General features: G+C 42.6%; 1 protein-coding gene across 6 annotated transcripts in view; it reads left to right on the forward strand.

The window, feature by feature from the left end:
* spata13 (spermatogenesis associated 13) overlaps positions 1-9334 on the forward strand; it is a 43257-nt gene extending 33923 nt beyond the window's left edge. For 5 of the 6 annotated variants that reach the window (XM_071414531.1, XM_071414530.1, XM_071414532.1 and 2 more), the window contains 10 exons: positions 703-853; positions 1460-1590; positions 1998-2177; positions 3177-3374; positions 4077-4256; positions 4493-4725; positions 4858-4987; positions 5924-6302; positions 8391-8465; positions 8571-9334. In XM_071414531.1, the coding sequence (XP_071270632.1) occupies positions 703-853; positions 1460-1590; positions 1998-2177; positions 3177-3374; positions 4077-4256; positions 4493-4725; positions 4858-4987; positions 5924-6302; positions 8391-8465; positions 8571-8761 (1848 nt within the window). In that variant the 3' untranslated portion in view covers positions 8762-9334. The remainder of the gene's footprint in view (positions 1-702; positions 854-1459; positions 1591-1997; positions 2178-3176; positions 3375-4076; positions 4257-4492; positions 4726-4857; positions 4988-5923; positions 6303-8390; positions 8466-8570) is intronic. The other variant, XM_071414529.1, reaches the window with a different exon arrangement.
* The last annotated feature ends 7936 nt before the right edge of the window (positions 9335-17270 follow it).

Consider the following 17270-nt stretch of genomic DNA (forward strand, 5'->3'; position numbering starts at 1 on the left):
ATGGTTTCTGCGACTGCACTTGAAGAAACTTTTAAAGTTCTTGAAATGTTCTGTGTTGACGGACCTTCGTGTCTTAAAGTAATGATGGACTGTCGTTCCTGCCATAATATGGACTTGGTATTTTACCAAATAGGGCTTTCTTCTGTATACCACCCCTACCTTGTCACAACACAACTGATTGGCTCATTAAGAAGGAAAGAAATTCGACAAAATTAACTTTTAACCTGGCACACATTTTAATTTTAATTTACATTCCAGGCGACTTACTCATGAAGCTGGTTGAGAGAATGCCAAGAGTGTGCAAAGCTGTCATCAAGGCAAAGGTTGGCTACTTTGAAGAATCTCAAATATAAAATATATTTTGATTTGGTTAACACTTTTTTGGTTTCTACATGATTCCATATGTGTTATTTCATAGTTTTGACGTCTTCACTATTATTCTACAATGTGAAAAATGAAGAAAAACCCTGGAATGAGTAGGGTGTCCACACTGGTGGCTGGTACTGTACAAATCTGTATTTCCAGTCATGTGAAATCCATAGATTAGGGCCTAATGAATTTACTGATTTCCTTATGAACTGTAACTCAGTGAAATCATTTACACCACCTGTATTCCAGAGGAAATGCCCAGTATGTAAAATAATGCCCTGTTTGTGATTTGTCCCCAAAGGCCCTAACACTGTCCTCTCCATGCCCCTCTAGCCTCTGTCGCGCCCCCCTGTCCCGTCCCACCAGGTGCCCCCCTACAAAGCGGTGTCGGCCAGGTTCCGCCCCTCCACCTTCTCCCAGAGCACCCCCATCGGACTGGACCGCCTCGGACGACGCAAACTACACAGAGTCCTCAGTGTTGAGGGTGTGTGTGAAAGAGAGGAATGAAGATGGAGAGCGCTTGTCTGTGAGAATGAGGCAGAGTGGGGTTGAGTGGTGAGGGTCTGTGAGAATGAGGCAGAGTGGGGTTGAGTGGTGAGGGTCTGTGAGAATGAGGCAGAGTGGGGTTGAGTGGTGAGGGTCTGTGAGAATGAGGCAGAGGGGTTGAGTGGTGAGGGTCTGTGAGAATGAGGCAGAGTGGGGTTGAGTGGTGAGGGTCTGTGAGAATGAGGCAGAGGGGTTGAGTGGTGAGGGTCTGTGAGAATGAGGCAGAGTGGGGTTGAGTGGTGAGGGTCTGTGAGAATGAGGCAGAGGGGTTGAGTGGTGAGGGTCTGTGAGAATGAGGCAGAGTGGGGTTGAGTGGTGAGGGTCTGTGAGAATGAGGCAGAGTGGGGTTGAGTGGTGAGGGTCTGTGAGAATGAGGCAGAGTGGGGTTGAGTGGTGAGGGTGTGTGAGAATGAGGCAGTGGGTCTAGTGTCTGTAAATTAACAGCAAAGCAGACGAGCTCTTTGAAAGTATAATGTAAAAGTATGTTTCCCCTCGTTCAGTGTGTGAGCAGGTATAATGTTTGACTGTCTTCTCCTCCCCAAAGCAGACGCCGGCTCAGAGCGTTCTGCAGCGGTGGATGGTGACAGTGTGAGTGAGGAGGAGGGGAGCTTCGATGAGCTCAGTGACGTCACAACGTACCTGCAGCCTGGGGTGGAGCTGTCTGCTCTCAGCCAGGTGAGCTGCCTACCTGGGTGTTTACCTGCAGAGTGTGTTCTGTTACCATTCCTGGCAACAGACGTAACGTCTCTCCAAGTCAACATGCCGTTTCTGCCAATTCGTCTCTGATGTGTCTATTTCTATGTGATTGTGTGTGATCTGTTTTGGTCAAATTTTGGACACGGCTCTGGTGTCCAAGTCCAAGCATAATCTGTGTGTCGGACATGAGTGTGCTGTGCATGTAATTCTGTATTTATCTGTGCGTGTCTGTCATTACATAAAACTCTGACTCTGTAACTCTGAGTACAGAGAAACATCAGGGGAATAATGTGACTTCTCATTTCTTTAACTGGAAAACCTTCAGCCATCAGACAGTCTGATGTATGTAATATTTTTTTTTATCTCTCTGTGTGTGTGTGTGTCAGTGGATAAGCCAGGGTCAAGCAGTGTATGCGGAGGCCCTGTGGGACCATGTGACGATGGAGGAGCAGGAGCTGGCGTTCAAGGCGGGGGATGTGATCCGGGTGCTGGAGGCCCCTCACAAGGACTGGTGGTGGGGCATGGGGGCAGACAGGGAGGCCTGGTTCCCCTCTAGCTTCGTCAGGGTAAAACTACTCTAATCACTTTTCCATCCACAGTTTTTATGTGAGTAGTCATACCGTATAAATAAATAAAAACATCGCAACAGCTGTGATGGAAACAGGAAGTTTCGGTACAATTTTATAAATGCCGACAGATCATTTGTAAGTTCGACATGGTGGGATCATTTTGTGTCGGTAAAATGTATTATGCAAGAAATTTCCAAAGACCAGAGTAGCACATTTGCTATTTAACTCAACAGTTTTTGTTACAAAACTATCGGTAGAGTTGAAGATGCGATGCAATCACATTGAACTTTAGAATTTTATTCGGTACATGAAAAATACATTTTGTGGGCACTATGTCATCACGCGCTGATTTTTATCCGCAAGAAGTCCGTCTGGTGCACTAACTCTTAATTTTCAATTTCAATCAGTCAATTATTCACCATTTCTTCATGTTTTATTGATATTTTTACACAACACCAAGATATAGATCAGGCCATAAAGCTAAAAACAAATGTTTAAAAGAGCCACAAACAAAACAACTGTCTGTACAAGACATGATGGTTAGGTTGTTGAAATATAAGAAGTGTCCATGTTTTGTCTAAGTGGACATTGACCTCCCTGTGTAATTGATGTTTACTGTAGACCCTCCCAGCCAAAGGATCTGAAACTGGCTTAGCGCCAACCACGCCCCTTAGTAGTGTGTGTTCAAGGGCTGAGGGGTTCAGACGTTTCAGTGGTTTCCCTGGCGACTTGTGTTGATTGACAGTTGCGTCTTACTAAGGCAAGCTATGGTAACCATGGCGAGGCCAGTTCATTGACAGGTGGGTGACCGCTTGGTAATTTCCCCTATTGGTGATTGTTGTTGACAGACAGGGGCTTGTTAACCATACATGGTGTTTCCAATGTTACCATAGGGATGTAGGTTGGGTTAAGTTTCATTTCTAGGTGCTAGTTAACTAGGTGGACTGTGTGACTGTGGTTGCCCTAGTAACGTGGGGGAGTGTGTTTGATTGACAGGTTCGTGTGAACCAGGAGGAGGACTCAGGAGCAGAAAGTGTAGAGAGTTGTGCTCTGGACCAAGAGGACGCACACACTGACACCCGGGACACTCACACACACAGTGCCGAGCACCGTGAGCAGATGAGGACTAACGTGGTCAAAGAAATCATGAATACTGAACGCATCTACATCAAACATCTCCGGGACATCTGTGAGGTGGGTGGAGGCTCGACCACAACCACCAACATTAACCAACCCTAACCAATCTCTTTCCACCATCATCACTGATATTCCAACTAGGGCTCTGGATTACCACCAGCTTTTCTGCCCATTGGCTCCCCCTGCTGGTCAAACCTTAGCACTGAACACAACATCTATGTCAGTGTTTTTTTCTGCATAGAAAAGTCTTGGGTGGGCCACCTGTTTTTTTCAGCGCCTATGTCCAAATACATACATTTTAATTGGTGTTATTTATTTTTATTTAAATTATTTTCAGGTTAGACATTTTTTTCCAGTGTTAACTTAAACGACTAACACCAGATATAAAGTATGTAGAAAAGATAACATACTAGTGTATTTTGTGATAAGATCATCTTTGAGAACTAACAATCACAAAAATAAAAGCTAGACAGTCAGGGGGGCCCCCATTGATTTTGTTTGTTTGTGTCGCTCAGATAGCATGAGCTATGGTGAAATGTGTAGAATTGCAGGAAATTTGCTTTAAAACTGCACATTTTCTCTGTCTCATGTAAAAAAAAAAATGTATAAATGTACACATTAGCTTTAAAACAGCTACATTTTGTCACTGCGCCCAACAGGAGGGCCTCTAAAATGTTTGATCGGAGACCACACCATTGGCCACGCCCCACCACTTAAGCCTCATTTTGATCCAGACATAATGTCTAATGCTTTTCCCAGGGCTATATCCGTCAGTGTGGTAAACACCCGGGCATGTTCACTGAGCTGCAGCTAAAGACCATCTTCAGTAACATCGAGGACATCTACAAGTTCCAGAGACAGTTCCTCAAAGAGCTGGAGAAGAAGTACAACACAGACCAGCCTCACCTCAGTGAGATAGGAGCCTGTTTCCTCTTACAGGTTGTTATACCCTTTGTACACACACTTTTTTCAGAATTGGATCCAGCGTTTTTCCACCATTATCTTTTTGCTCCGTGAATACATTACACAGTTATACATTTCAACACAGTCATATCCCCGTTTGGCTCTATTGAACTATTTTGCCCCTCTTCCCCCCCTCCCACACTCTTTCTTTCCTTCCTTACCCACTCTCACCCTCTTCACTCACCCCCCCATCCTCTTATCCTCTCTCTCAGGGGGAGGGGTTTTCCATCTACTCTGAGTACTGTAACACCCACCCTGCAGCGTGTGGGGAGCTGCAGCGCCTCATGAAGCTGGGCAGGTACAAGCACTTCTTTGAGGCCTGCCGGCTGCTGCAGCAGATGATTGACATCTCCATCGCCGGCTTCCTGCTCACGCCCGTCCAGAAGATCTGCAAGTACCCCCTGCAGCTGGGAGAGCTGCTCAAATACACCCCCAAAGACCACAGGTAGGCCACAACACACACTGACCACTTTTTCCTTTACTAACTTCGCTACATACACACACACACACACACGAATACACACACACACACAAACCTTTTCACACTCTCGAATGCTGTTGATGTTGTGTTCTGTAGTGACTATGGTGGAGTTAGTGACGCGTACGAGGCGATGAGGAATGTGGCGAGCCTGATCAACGAGGGGAAAAGGAGGCTGGAGAGTGTTGACGCCATAGCTCACTGGCAGGTGGCCATCCTACGCTGGGAGGTGAGGCTCCTCACTACTTCTTTACATTGTTACTGTAGCAGAAACCTTTTACCACCATATTATTACATGGCTGTTACAGTGTTCATGTTAAGGCTTTGCATCGAAACCCATTTCAACCTTGTGCTCGTCTCCTGTACTCAGTCTGGGAAATAAGGTGACGTTTAACATGGGTCCATGCTATCCGGGGTCCCTACCCCATTTGAGGTTGAAATGTAAAATAGTTAAGGGTTATGGTAGGGGTTAGGGTAGAGACTTCCCAAGGATCCCGGCTAGCACTAACCATTTAAGATGTAGACAATGACTCATACAATGATCTGACAAATGCAACACCCTCTCTGAACCAGTATCTGTGCAGAGGAGCAGACAATGAATGACTAGTCTCAAATCACCTCTTCGGTACCAGCAATAAAATCCCTCATTACTACCACGTACATGTCGGCTGATCCAGCAGCAGTACTCTATCCCTAAAGATCATTGATTTTATCATCTACAATATCATCTACAATGTCATCAACCTGTAATAATATTTAATGCAAGTAGATTAAGTAGACCATGTTTTTAGAGATCAAGTAGGTTAAGTAGACCATATAAGGTATGTTTTTAGAGATCAAGTAGGTTAAGTAGACCATATAAGGTATGTTTTTAGAGAGCTTTCTGAAGAGGTGGATTTGGCACATGTACATTTTTATGTAGACTTTTTGGGGGATGTACATACCTGGTGAGACGACAGTAAATGACGATAGTTGCTCAGCGAAACTCCATATTTAGTGAGTATCTGATGTATTTTGACATAACGCTTGCAGAGCTGTCTAATGGGAAAATGAATGGTAGCAAACTGGGCTAGAGATGAGACTAGTCATATTCATTGTCTCCTCCTCTGCCCAGATACTGGTTCACCCCCTCTCTCTCTCTCTCTCTGTGTGTGCTCTCTCCCAGGGAGCGGATGTTCTGGAGCGCAGCTCGGAGCTGATCCACTCTGGGGAACTCACCCGGATTGTCCGGCAGGGCAACAAGACGCAGCAGCGCAGCTTCTTCCTGTTCGACCACCAGCTGGTGTTCTGTAAGAAGGACGTACTGCGCCGCGACCTGCTGCACTACCGTGGTCGCCTGGACATGGACAACACATCGGTGCTGCAGATGCCCGATGGCAGGGACCCCGAGCTGGGCATCTTGCTGAGGAACGCCTTGCGGCTCCGGAACAGCTCCACCCTGGAGACCCTGTGTTACCTCTGCTGCAGGAAATCCCAGGATAGACAACGCTGGCTGCAGGCCTTCGCCAGGGAGAGACAGAGGGTACAGGAGGACCAGGAGATGGGTGAGAAGGAGTGGGAAGGAGAGACTGATGAGGGAAGTGGAAAGGGACGGAGAGACTGAGGAGGAAAGGGGTGGCGACTAGAAGAGGGGTTGTTGGGAAGATGGGAAAGGTGTTTCCCATGTCTCCTTCATGTAGCCTAACTCTTAAACACACACATTCATGCACACACACAAACTTATTTTTTTGTATACTGACTCTATCATGTTCAACTATAATTAGTATGCTTTAACTGATTAAACACAAATACAAATACTGCCGTTCAAAAGTTTGGGGTCACTTAGAAATGTCCTTGTTTTTGAAAGAAAAGCACATTTTTTGTCCATTAAAATAACATCAAGTTGATCAGAAATACAGTGTAGACATTGTTAATGTTATAAATGACTATTGTAGCTGAAAATGGCAGATTTTTTATGGAATATCTACATAGGTGTACAGAGACCCATTATCAGCAACCATCACTCCTGTGTTCCAATGGCACGTTGTGTTAGCCTTTTAAAATGATAAACTTAGATTAGCTAATTGATCATTAGATAACCCTTTTGAAAATATGTTAGCACAGGTGAAAACTGTTCTGCTTAAAGAAGCAATAAAACTGGCCTTTAGACTTATTGAGTATTTGGGGGTTCGATTACAGGCTCAAAATGGCCAGAAACAAATCTTTCTTCTGAAACTCGTCAATCTTTTCTTGTTCTGAGAAATGAAGGCTAGAGAAATTGCCAAGAAACTGAAGATCTTGTACAACGCTTTGTACTACTCCCTTCACAGAACAGCACAAAAGGGCTGTAACCAGAATAGAAAGAGGAGAGTGGGAGGCCCGGTGCACAACTGAGCAAGAGGACAAATACATTGGAGTGTCTAGTTTGAGAAACAGACACCTCACAAGTCCTCAACTGGCAGCTTCATTAAATAGTACCTGCAAAACACCCGTCTCAATGTCAACAGTGAAGAGGTGACTTCGGGATGCTGACCTTCTAGGCAGAGTTGCAAAGAAAGAGCCATAACTCAGACTGGCCAATAAAAATAAAAGATTAAGATAGGCAAAAGAACACAGACACTGGACAGAGGAACTCTGGGCCAGTCTGAGTTATGGCTCTTTCTTTGCAACTCTGCCTAGAAGGCCAGCATCCCGAAGTCACCTCTTCACTGTTGACATTGAGACGGGTGTTTTGCAGGTACTATTTAATGAAGCTGCCAGTTGAGGACTTGTGAGGTGTCTGTTTCTCAAACTAGACACTCCAATGTATTTGTCCTCTTGCTCAGTTGTGCACCGGGGCCTCCCACTCTCCTCTTTCTATTCTGGTTACAGCCCTTTTGTGCTGTTCTGTGAAGGGAGTAGTACAAAGCGTTGTACAAGATCTTCAGTTTCTTGGCAATTTCTCGCATGGAATAACCTTCATTTTCAGAACAAGAATAGACGGACGAGTTTCAGAAGAAAGTAATTTGTTTCTGGCCATTTTGAGCCTGTAATCGAACTCACAAATGCTGATGCTCCAGATACTCAACTAGTCTAAAGAAGGCCAGTTTTATTGCTTCTTTAATCATCACTACAGTTTTCACCTGTGCTAACATAATTGCAAAAGGGTTGTCTAATGATCAATTAGCCTTTTAAAATTATAAACTTGGATTAGCTAACACAACGTGCCATCGGAACACAGGAGTGATGGTTGCTGATAATGGACCTCTGTACGCCTATGTAGATATTCCATTAAAAATCTGCCGTTTCCAGCTACAATAATAGTCATTTACAACATTAACAATGTGTGCATTGTATTTCTGATCAATTTGATGTTATTTTAATGGACAAAAAATGTGCTTTTCTTTCAAAAACAAGGACATTTCTAAGTGACCCCAAACTTCTGAACGGTAGTGTATATATTTTTTTCTGTTTTTTTTTGGTGTGGTTTTTGTATAAGCTCTTTTGTTTTCAACCTCACCTACAAACTGTTTTATCTGTACTGTTTTGTCTTTCACTTTTCTTCTTTGGTTTCGAATAAATAAAATGTAAAACCATTCACAAGAGGAGAGCGTGTAAGTAAGTCCATGTTGAATGACATTGGGTTGACTGGTATTTTTTTAATTTCATGACAGGAATGAAGATCAGTGAAACGCAGAGAAAACAAGCAATCTTCAATGCAAGAAGATCCAAACAAGGGAAAATGAAGAGTAAGCAAGCAATCATACTTCTGTGTTCTTACAATTGCTGTGGTGTTGGATTTAGTGAAATACTCTTATTACAAATAATGTTTTAAAAACATTGTTTCTTCTCAGCCATAGGCTACTCTGGCTCTGTCCCGCCCCACCACCACCACCACCACCAACCCTTGCATCCAATTCACCAGCGCCATGTTACTGTGCCAACCAGTGTGCCTCAGCAGCAGGTGTTCACATTGGCCGAGCCCAAGCAAAAGCCCGCCCACCTGTGGTACACCTTCACCCGACATGCCTTGTTCAGGAAGTGAGGATCTCGCCCTGAGGACTCAGAGAAAAACATACAATTATGGACCTACATATTTCAGCACAGTATCTGTGCACGTACTACTTTGTGTAATGTGTGTTTGTGTGCCTCCTTAAAGTGTATGTATATTTTGTTGTGGTCTTGTGTGTGTGTGCGTTATGTCTATTCGGTTTCTATTTGTGTCTATTCAAATCTGTGCCTGCAAATTGGGAGAGATTTCCCATAAGTGTTAATATGCATACAGACTGACTCCCTCCATGTGCTGGTGTGGTAAAGATGCTGCTTTTTGTAGGTCTGAGGTTCCTTAATACCCAACCGCCCAGCACAAACCTGTATTCATGTAGTTATGACCATGATGTGCAGCAAATTTTAGCTTTTCAATTAGGAGTTGAGTACTTACCTGCTACCTTGGTTTTAGTTCATTTCGCTGAGGCTGGTCCCTGTTGGAGTTGGACTGCTAGTGAAGACACAAGTGGCTCTTCTGAGAGCTCAATGCCCAGAGGACAGTCTACACACGCATTTGCACATTCAGTAACCCTGTTAACACTGTTGTAAATAAACTATTTTACAAAAAGTACCAAGTAAAAGTAGTGTATTTCTCAATTTTATTGGTTGGTTGTGAGAAATGTATCTCTCAAAGATATGTAACATCTGCTGTAATCATATGAATTCTGTCAACATGAATGAGGGTCGTCACTAGTTACCACAGCCACAAAGTTACAAACCCGCCTATTTCTACAATTTATCTTATACCAAACCCTAACCTTAAATTAAGACCAAAAAGCAAATGTTTGTTAACATACTTTTTTTTACGATATAACCTATGTAGACTTTGTGGCTGTGGTAACTAGTGAAACCCTGAAGGAGCCCCAGCTAGTCGCTGCTTCCTCACCTGTGCGGTCCGATCTGGTTACATTCAACTGGCGGCTCAGGGTAGATAGCGAGACGCCCCACAGCAGCACGGTTTAACCAGTACACAGGGGTGCTGCTTTTTCCATCTTTATATTTGACATTTTAGAGTGGAACAGTAGAAATGACCGATCTCACTCAGAAGCGAACAATCGGATGATATGAGAGGCGCGAAGTAATGTCCCTGTGCCGGTGTCATGGGGACAGAGCGCGAGCTGACGAGCGGAGATGACAGAGATGGCAATGCCGGAGACAGTGCCAGTGTAAGTATAGCATATTCTTGGAATATTATTACATGCTGTTGGTGAATGGGAATAATTAGAATTTTTAACAACCAAAACAAGTGACGAGTAAAACTAATTGTGTTGTCATATCACCCGAAAAGCCGATGCGTTGGAATGATTACGCACTTTTCGTCTCCATAAAATTAGCTTTAAGTACCTTAATAGAAAACGTAGGTTTTAGGCCATTCACTAAAATAAAAACGTTTACAGTGTGTGACTGACTCGTATAAAGGAGTCGTGGGGGGGTAGAACCCAGAAAGATATGTGACCACTTGGGTACAGCGACACCGTTCTTCTGAGGACACCCAAACCAGTGTCCACAGTAAAGCCCAAGAGCCTTTGCTGTAGCCCTGCTTGGGACCTTTAGCCTATATTGACTATTGGTTGAGACTCAGGGCCCGTTAGGGCAGGCTATGTCAGGGTGGGAAATTGGAAATGTGAATTGGGCCAAGTTGGAGGTAGTAATGCATTTAGGTTATAGTTTATTGAGTGGCATGAATACACCACACCAAAAGCTTGCTTTTATGGCTATTTTCAAACAAATGTCCAGCAATTATGTGTAGTAATGATTTATATTCAATACTTGGACAATTGATTTAATTATTAAATCTATGCAAATCAATTATATGAATTGATAGTTCAGTCCTTTGTTTTATTTTATTCTGTAATAGGAATATTTTAACCATGTATTCAAGCTAATCAAATCAAAGTTTAGCGCTGTCCAGCTAAAACCAGGAAGGGCGCTCCAACCGTTTAAAATAACCCTCATCCAGATCTGTTACATACTATTCATACTCATCACTTATTATTATTATTATTACAAATAGTAGATTATCACTTCTCACAATGGTGCTCGTTTAGTAAAGGTAGATCAAAGCTGAGTCAATGTCTTGCAAGATCACACAACGATGAATTCGTATTTTATAGAACAGAACCAAATAGCATAGCAGGCCTATAACACTACTGTTACACCAAAAACACCTCCTTTCTAATGAGATTTTAAGATGGTTCGCTGAAGATGAATAGTCCAAAAATATAGAATGCGCCAAAACTCAGAGCCACTATGCAGGATATATGGTTTAATTGAAACAAAATACAAGAAAGGCTAATAGTTTGTTAACATCATCCGCTCTAATTGTCTCGCGAAACAGTAACTCAGGAAGATGGAAATGCTGATTCACATGAAACTGATTGAGATCAATCAAAAGATTGGCATGGAGATGCAGTTTTACCGGTAAAACGTGAATAATTAGCATTCACAATTGCCAGTGATAATGGCCTATTTTGAAATTAGGTATGCCTATCTTGGTGTTTGAGGGTATTAAAAATATAACATTTTCTTGAGGCAATATGTGTGGGCGTAGGCAGACGTTGCAATTAGAGGATGCATTTTATGCAGATTTTATAACAGGGCTCTCCCTCCAACCCTGTTCCAATCCTAATCTAGCGCACCTGATTGTAATAATTAGCTGGTTCTTAAAATAATTGGGGTTGGCGTGGACCCCTACGGGATGGTAGCGCTCCAGGAACAGCATTGGAGAGACATGATAGGCTATTCGATAGACTACATCTGTCCATACAAACTTTGAGGGAATGGTGACGTCATTTACATATTTTTGTTTGCGCTACACCACTGCAAGTAAGATCTATGGTCGGTCTGTAGACAGGGGTGTCTGTATGCTGCATGTGATCCCCGCTGGCTTCATCAATCTGAGAAGCCAAACTGCAACCATCCCGTGCTCATTATGAACAGGGTTTTAGCCTTTTTCTCCATTTACATTGTGTCATAGCCTACACTTGGATTTGCCTACACTGTAATTCATTAAACTGGATCATTTCACCGCACCAGCATTGCAATCCAATGCATGCATGTGTAACGGATGTGAAATGGCTAGCTAGTTAGCGGGTACGCGCTAATAGCATTTCAATCAGTTACGTCACTTGCTCTGAGACCTGAAGTAGGGTTTCCCCTTGCTCTGCAAGGGCGCGGCTTTTGTGGAGCGATGGGTAACGACGCTTCGTGGGCGACTGTTGTTGACGTGTGCAGAGGGTCCCTGGTTCGCGCCCGTGTCGGGGCGAGGGGACGGTTTAAAGTTCTACTGTTACACATGATTTATGTAATAAACGGCGATATATTGCCGGGCTGTAAAACATGTTTGGGCTGTGCTATAGAAGGCTATATCGGTCCACTAATACAGGACTGAAGGCCCAGTGTACTACTTTTTTTTTTTTGCTCGCGCTACAGACCGCTATATGGGCCCGCTAATATAGGACTAGTAAAGGCCCAGTGTACTATTTCTGTGAGGGAAAAAAAAATATATATATTTTTTTAATTATTAATATACTTTTTTTAAATTCAGATTTTTCAGGGAGTGCTGCAGCACTCCTACTTCCCGCGGCTATGGTCGTTTCCATGTTCGTCTCCATGGAGAGAATCTATACCCCCAATTATCTCATGGTGGATTAAGTTCCACGCACAGGATGGGATGACGCCACATGAATAATGCAGAGCAAGAGCGTTTTGGAGCTGATGGGGTTACTTGGCACCTCGCCAAGACCTGAGACATTAAAACAGAACACATACAGTACCTCATGCAACCTGTTACATGTGGGTTTTCCATGTGATCCAGCCTAGGGATGGACCGACATTTACATATTGGGTACCTGGAGGAAAATAGGGAAGGGTCATGCTTTTTCAATTTCAGTCAAGGGGAGGCTTTAGTCTTTTTAAAATCTAGTCCAGGGAAGGGTCATGCAATTTGTAATTGATTGAATGTCTATATATGTCTCAGTGTTTTAGTATTAGTTGCTTATTAGACTATACATCGATGGGTGCCTGATGCCGCACCTCTTCTCTGACTCTCCGCACAATGTCAAGTGCGCCTATAGGCTATTTAGTGTGGCCTCAATCAAATGATCCAAAGCCTATAGGCTATGAAGTGCATGCTCGGAGAAGCACAGAGCAAAGTTATATTTCTAAGAGAGCTGCTGGGATGGTGTAAATAAAACTAGGCTGCATTACACACTGCAATGGATATTCCAACCCTGAGCCTTGGTCTGCTCTGCTCTTGCTGATCAAAAACTGTTTTGTGTGCTGCCTAACCAATGGCTGTGCTGTGTAGGCTTACAGGGTAACCAATGGCTGTGCCGTGTAGGCTTACAGGGTAACCAATGGCTGTGCCGTGTAGGCTTACAGGGTAACCAATGGCTGTGCCGTGTAGGCTTACAGGGTAACCAATGGCTGTGCCGTGTAAGCTTACAGGGTAACCAATGGCTGTGCCGTGTAGGCTTACAGGGTAACCAATGGCTGTGCCGTGTAGGCTTACAGGGTAACCAATGGCTGTGCCGTGTAGGCTTACAGGGTAACCAATGGCTGTGCCGTGTAGGCTTACAGGGTAACCAATGGCTGTGCCGTGTAGGCTTACAGGGTAACCAATGGCTGTGCCGTGTAGGCTTACAGGGTAACCAATGGCTGTGCCGTGTAGGCTTACAGGGTAACCAATGGCTGTGCCGTGTAGGCTTACAGGGTAACCAATGGCTGTGCCGTGTAGGCTTACAGGGTAACCAATGGCTGTGCCGTGTAGGCTTACAGGGTAACCAATGGCTGTGCTGTGTAGGCTTACAGGGTAACCAATGGCTGTGCTGTGTAGGCTTACAGGGTAACCAATGGCTGTGCTGTGTAGGCTTACAGGGTAACCAATGGCTGTGCTGTGTAGGCTTACAGGGGCAGTTCAGGAGGAGATTAAAAGGCTTCTTCTAAATGTATTTTTGATTACGTCTAGTCGTAGCATGCGGACTAGCTTTGCTACTCCTATAATTGATTTTATTCTAAACAATATGTTTCTTGCCTGTGATGTAGGCCTATTTATCAGAGTTATTGACCTCACTATAAACCAGATTTGAGTCATTTACTTTGTGTTGCTGAAACCTGAAGCAGCAGCTGTGGCACAATCAATCAGAAATGGACAGCGTGTGGTGCTGAAAGTAGTCAAATTCGAGTAGATATAATTTAAACTGTCTTCATTTTAATTACACTTTACTAACAACAAGAGGGCTTTGTGTTGCAGCCTATTTCTTTATTAAAAACGTATGGGGTAGGCCTACCTGTTTGACAGATTAAATTAGGCTATAGCCATAGATTTGTAGGTTACCAACATAATTAGAGCAGTAAAAATAAATGTTTCGTCATACCCGTGGTATACGGTCTGATATATTACGGCTGCCAGCCAATCAGCATTCAGGGCTCTAACCACCAAGTTTATAAAAAGTGATCTATAACAGCCCTTTGGTCCGCAATGTTTTATGCTAGAAACAAGCTGGAAAAGACGTGATTCCGATGCATATGGGGATGTCATGGTTTAGTTTCTTTAACATTCAGAGAATTAGCGCATTTTTATTAGGATCCCCATTAGCTAACGCCGTAACGTTAGCTAATCTTCCTGGGGTCCAACACCAGTTTAGTAAGACATTACAAACAATTACAAATGAAGACCTTACAAACATTTACCAAATAGACAATACAGACAATTAAATTACCTGACAGGAAGCACATTTAACATTCAGTGGATGCTTTCTATTTCCTGTCCAGTCATATGGTCTATCGCATTAGATGTCTTTGTAACGGCAGTCTAGCTCTTCCTCCTCCGACGAGGAGAGGCGAGAAGGATCGGAGGTCCAATGTACAGCGTGGTAAGTTTCCATGATTTAATGAACATGAAATCAATATACAATTACAAAATAACAAAACAAACTAACCGTCACAGTCCCGTGTGGCACAAACACTGACACAGGAAACAACCACCCACAAAATCCCAACACAAAACAAGCCACCTATATATGATTCTCAATCAGGGACAACGATTGACAGCTGCCTCTGATTGAGAACCATATTAGGCTGAACACAGAAACAGACAAACTAGACACACAACATAGAATGCCCACCCGGCTCACGTCCTGACCAACACTAAAACAAGCAAAACACATAAGCACTATGGTCAGGACGTGACAGTCTTACATTTTTTTCTTGAAGGTGGATTTAGTTTTTGCCTTAGAAATATGCATTGGTTTAGAGTTCCATTCAGCTATGGCTCTATATAAAACTGTAGATTTAAGTCGATTTGTCCTTGGCTTGGGTTGTCTTAGATGCCCTGAACTTACCTGTCTGGTTTGTTGGTTATGCATGTTGCTATTATGTACTAACTGGCCTGAAAAATACTGTGTGTTTAAAAAAAATCTATAACATTCCTAAAGAAAATCAGAAGACTGGATAGTAATTTGTTTACAATGTGAAGCCATGAGAGATTCTGATGCATTCATTTGGATAGAGCAATGAAGAGCTAGCAGCCCTGTTTTGAGTGATTTCTTTGCTGATTTCTTTTTCTTTGACCATATAACTGGACAGTAATTTAAGTGGGATAGGACCAGGGATTGAATCACCTGATTCAGTGTGCTAGATGTGACGTACAGTACTCTGAACATTGTCTTATACAGAAATTTCCTTACCCATCTTAATAACAATATTATCTACACTACCGGTTAAAAGTTTTAGAACACCTACTCTTTCAATACCCCCCCCCCCCCCCCGTCACAACACAAGTGATTGGATCAAACGTATTAAGAAGGAAAGAAATTCCACAAATTAACTTTTAACAAGCCACACCTGTTAATTGAAATGCATTCCAGGTGACTACCTGATGAAGCTGGTTGAGAGAATGCCAAACGTGTGCAAAGCTGTCATCAAGGCAGAGGGTGGCTGTTTGAAGAATCTCAAATATAAAATATATTTAGATTTGTTTAACACTTTTTTTGGTTTCTACATGATTCCACATGTGTTATTTCATAGTTTTGATGTCTTCACTATTATTCTACAATGTAGAAAATAGTAAAAATAAAGAAAAAACCTTGAATGTGTAGGTGTTCTAAAACTTTTGACCTGTAGTGTGTGTTCTGACCATGATAAAGCCTTGTCCAACATGACGCCTAGTAGTTTCGTATTTTTTTCACTTGCTCTACATGCGTTCTATTCATCAACAAATTCAATTGGGGATCATCAACAAGCACATATCTTCAACCAAATACAATACATTTAGTTTTAGAAATGTTCAACACCAATTTGTTCATATCAACCAATTCAGAGACCATTCTTTGTTCACTACTCAGTACATCTGTTAGCTCATTACATTCTGACGCTGCACTATACATTGTAGAGTCATGAGCATACATTACCACTCTTGCTTTGTTCATTACTGAAGGTAAATCATTAGTAAAGAGAGTAGAGAAGTTGGCCTAGGCAGCTTCCTTGAGGAACACCACAGTGTATATATTTACTGTTTGAAAAGCTACCATTAAGGAACACTTTTTGCCTTCTCCTGGATAGATAGCTTTCCATCCAGGATAGAGCTTCTGACGTAAAACCATAACATTTGAGTTTACCTAGTAACAGTTCATGATCATTTACATCAAAAGAAGCACTGAAATCTACCAACAGTGCACCAACTAACTTCCTGCCATCCATGCTCTTTAACCAATCTTCTCCAATTTGTGTAAAGGCCGTATTCATAGAATGCCCTTCTTTGTATGCATGCTGGAAATCCGTTATCAGACCATTATATGAGAAATAATCCTTGATTTGTACTGATACAATTTTTTCCAATAATTTACTTAACACAGGCAGCAAGCTTATAGGACAACTATTAGAACCAATGATTGCAGATTTTTTTATCCTTAGGTAGTGGAATAACCTTTGACTCTTTCCAGACTTCTGGGCACACCCCATATATCAAGCACTTATTAAAAATATGAGAGATTGGGGTAGATATGTGGGGTTGAGGCTGAGGTTGGATGAGGCTGAGCTACAACCTTCTATAGCCGAGGAGACAAAAAATGAACTTTGCCTGGGACTGTACAATACATGTTTTAACCCAGACAGCTTTTAGGGAGACACTTGTGACCTGTCGTTGGGTTAAGCCACAGAAGAATAGCCAGCAGTTAAAACTTAAATGTTTCTGTGTCGGTAGGCCTACGCTGTCTAGGGTGGAAAAGTAGGCCTAACTTTTGGAAGTACTATGCTCAGATTCCTAATAATATCTCAGATTTAATTATTTGCAAACAGGGACAGTTTCATTGCAAACAAGACACACTGATTTGGCATTGGAGAAATATGATAAGAAAGGCACGTAGGCCTATTTCTGTTCATTCTGCAATTTCGGTAATTTGTGTGGTATTAAAAAATATTCCGCTAATATGTAAAATTACATAGAATTGCATGAAATATTTATAAAATTATTTTTTTTCTCTGACCTGCAAATACGATCATAGATT

The sequence above is a fragment of the Salvelinus alpinus genome, chromosome 8 (assembly GCF_045679555.1).
Source record: "Salvelinus alpinus chromosome 8, SLU_Salpinus.1, whole genome shotgun sequence".
In the NCBI taxonomy this organism is placed as follows: Eukaryota; Metazoa; Chordata; class Actinopteri; order Salmoniformes; family Salmonidae; genus Salvelinus; species Salvelinus alpinus.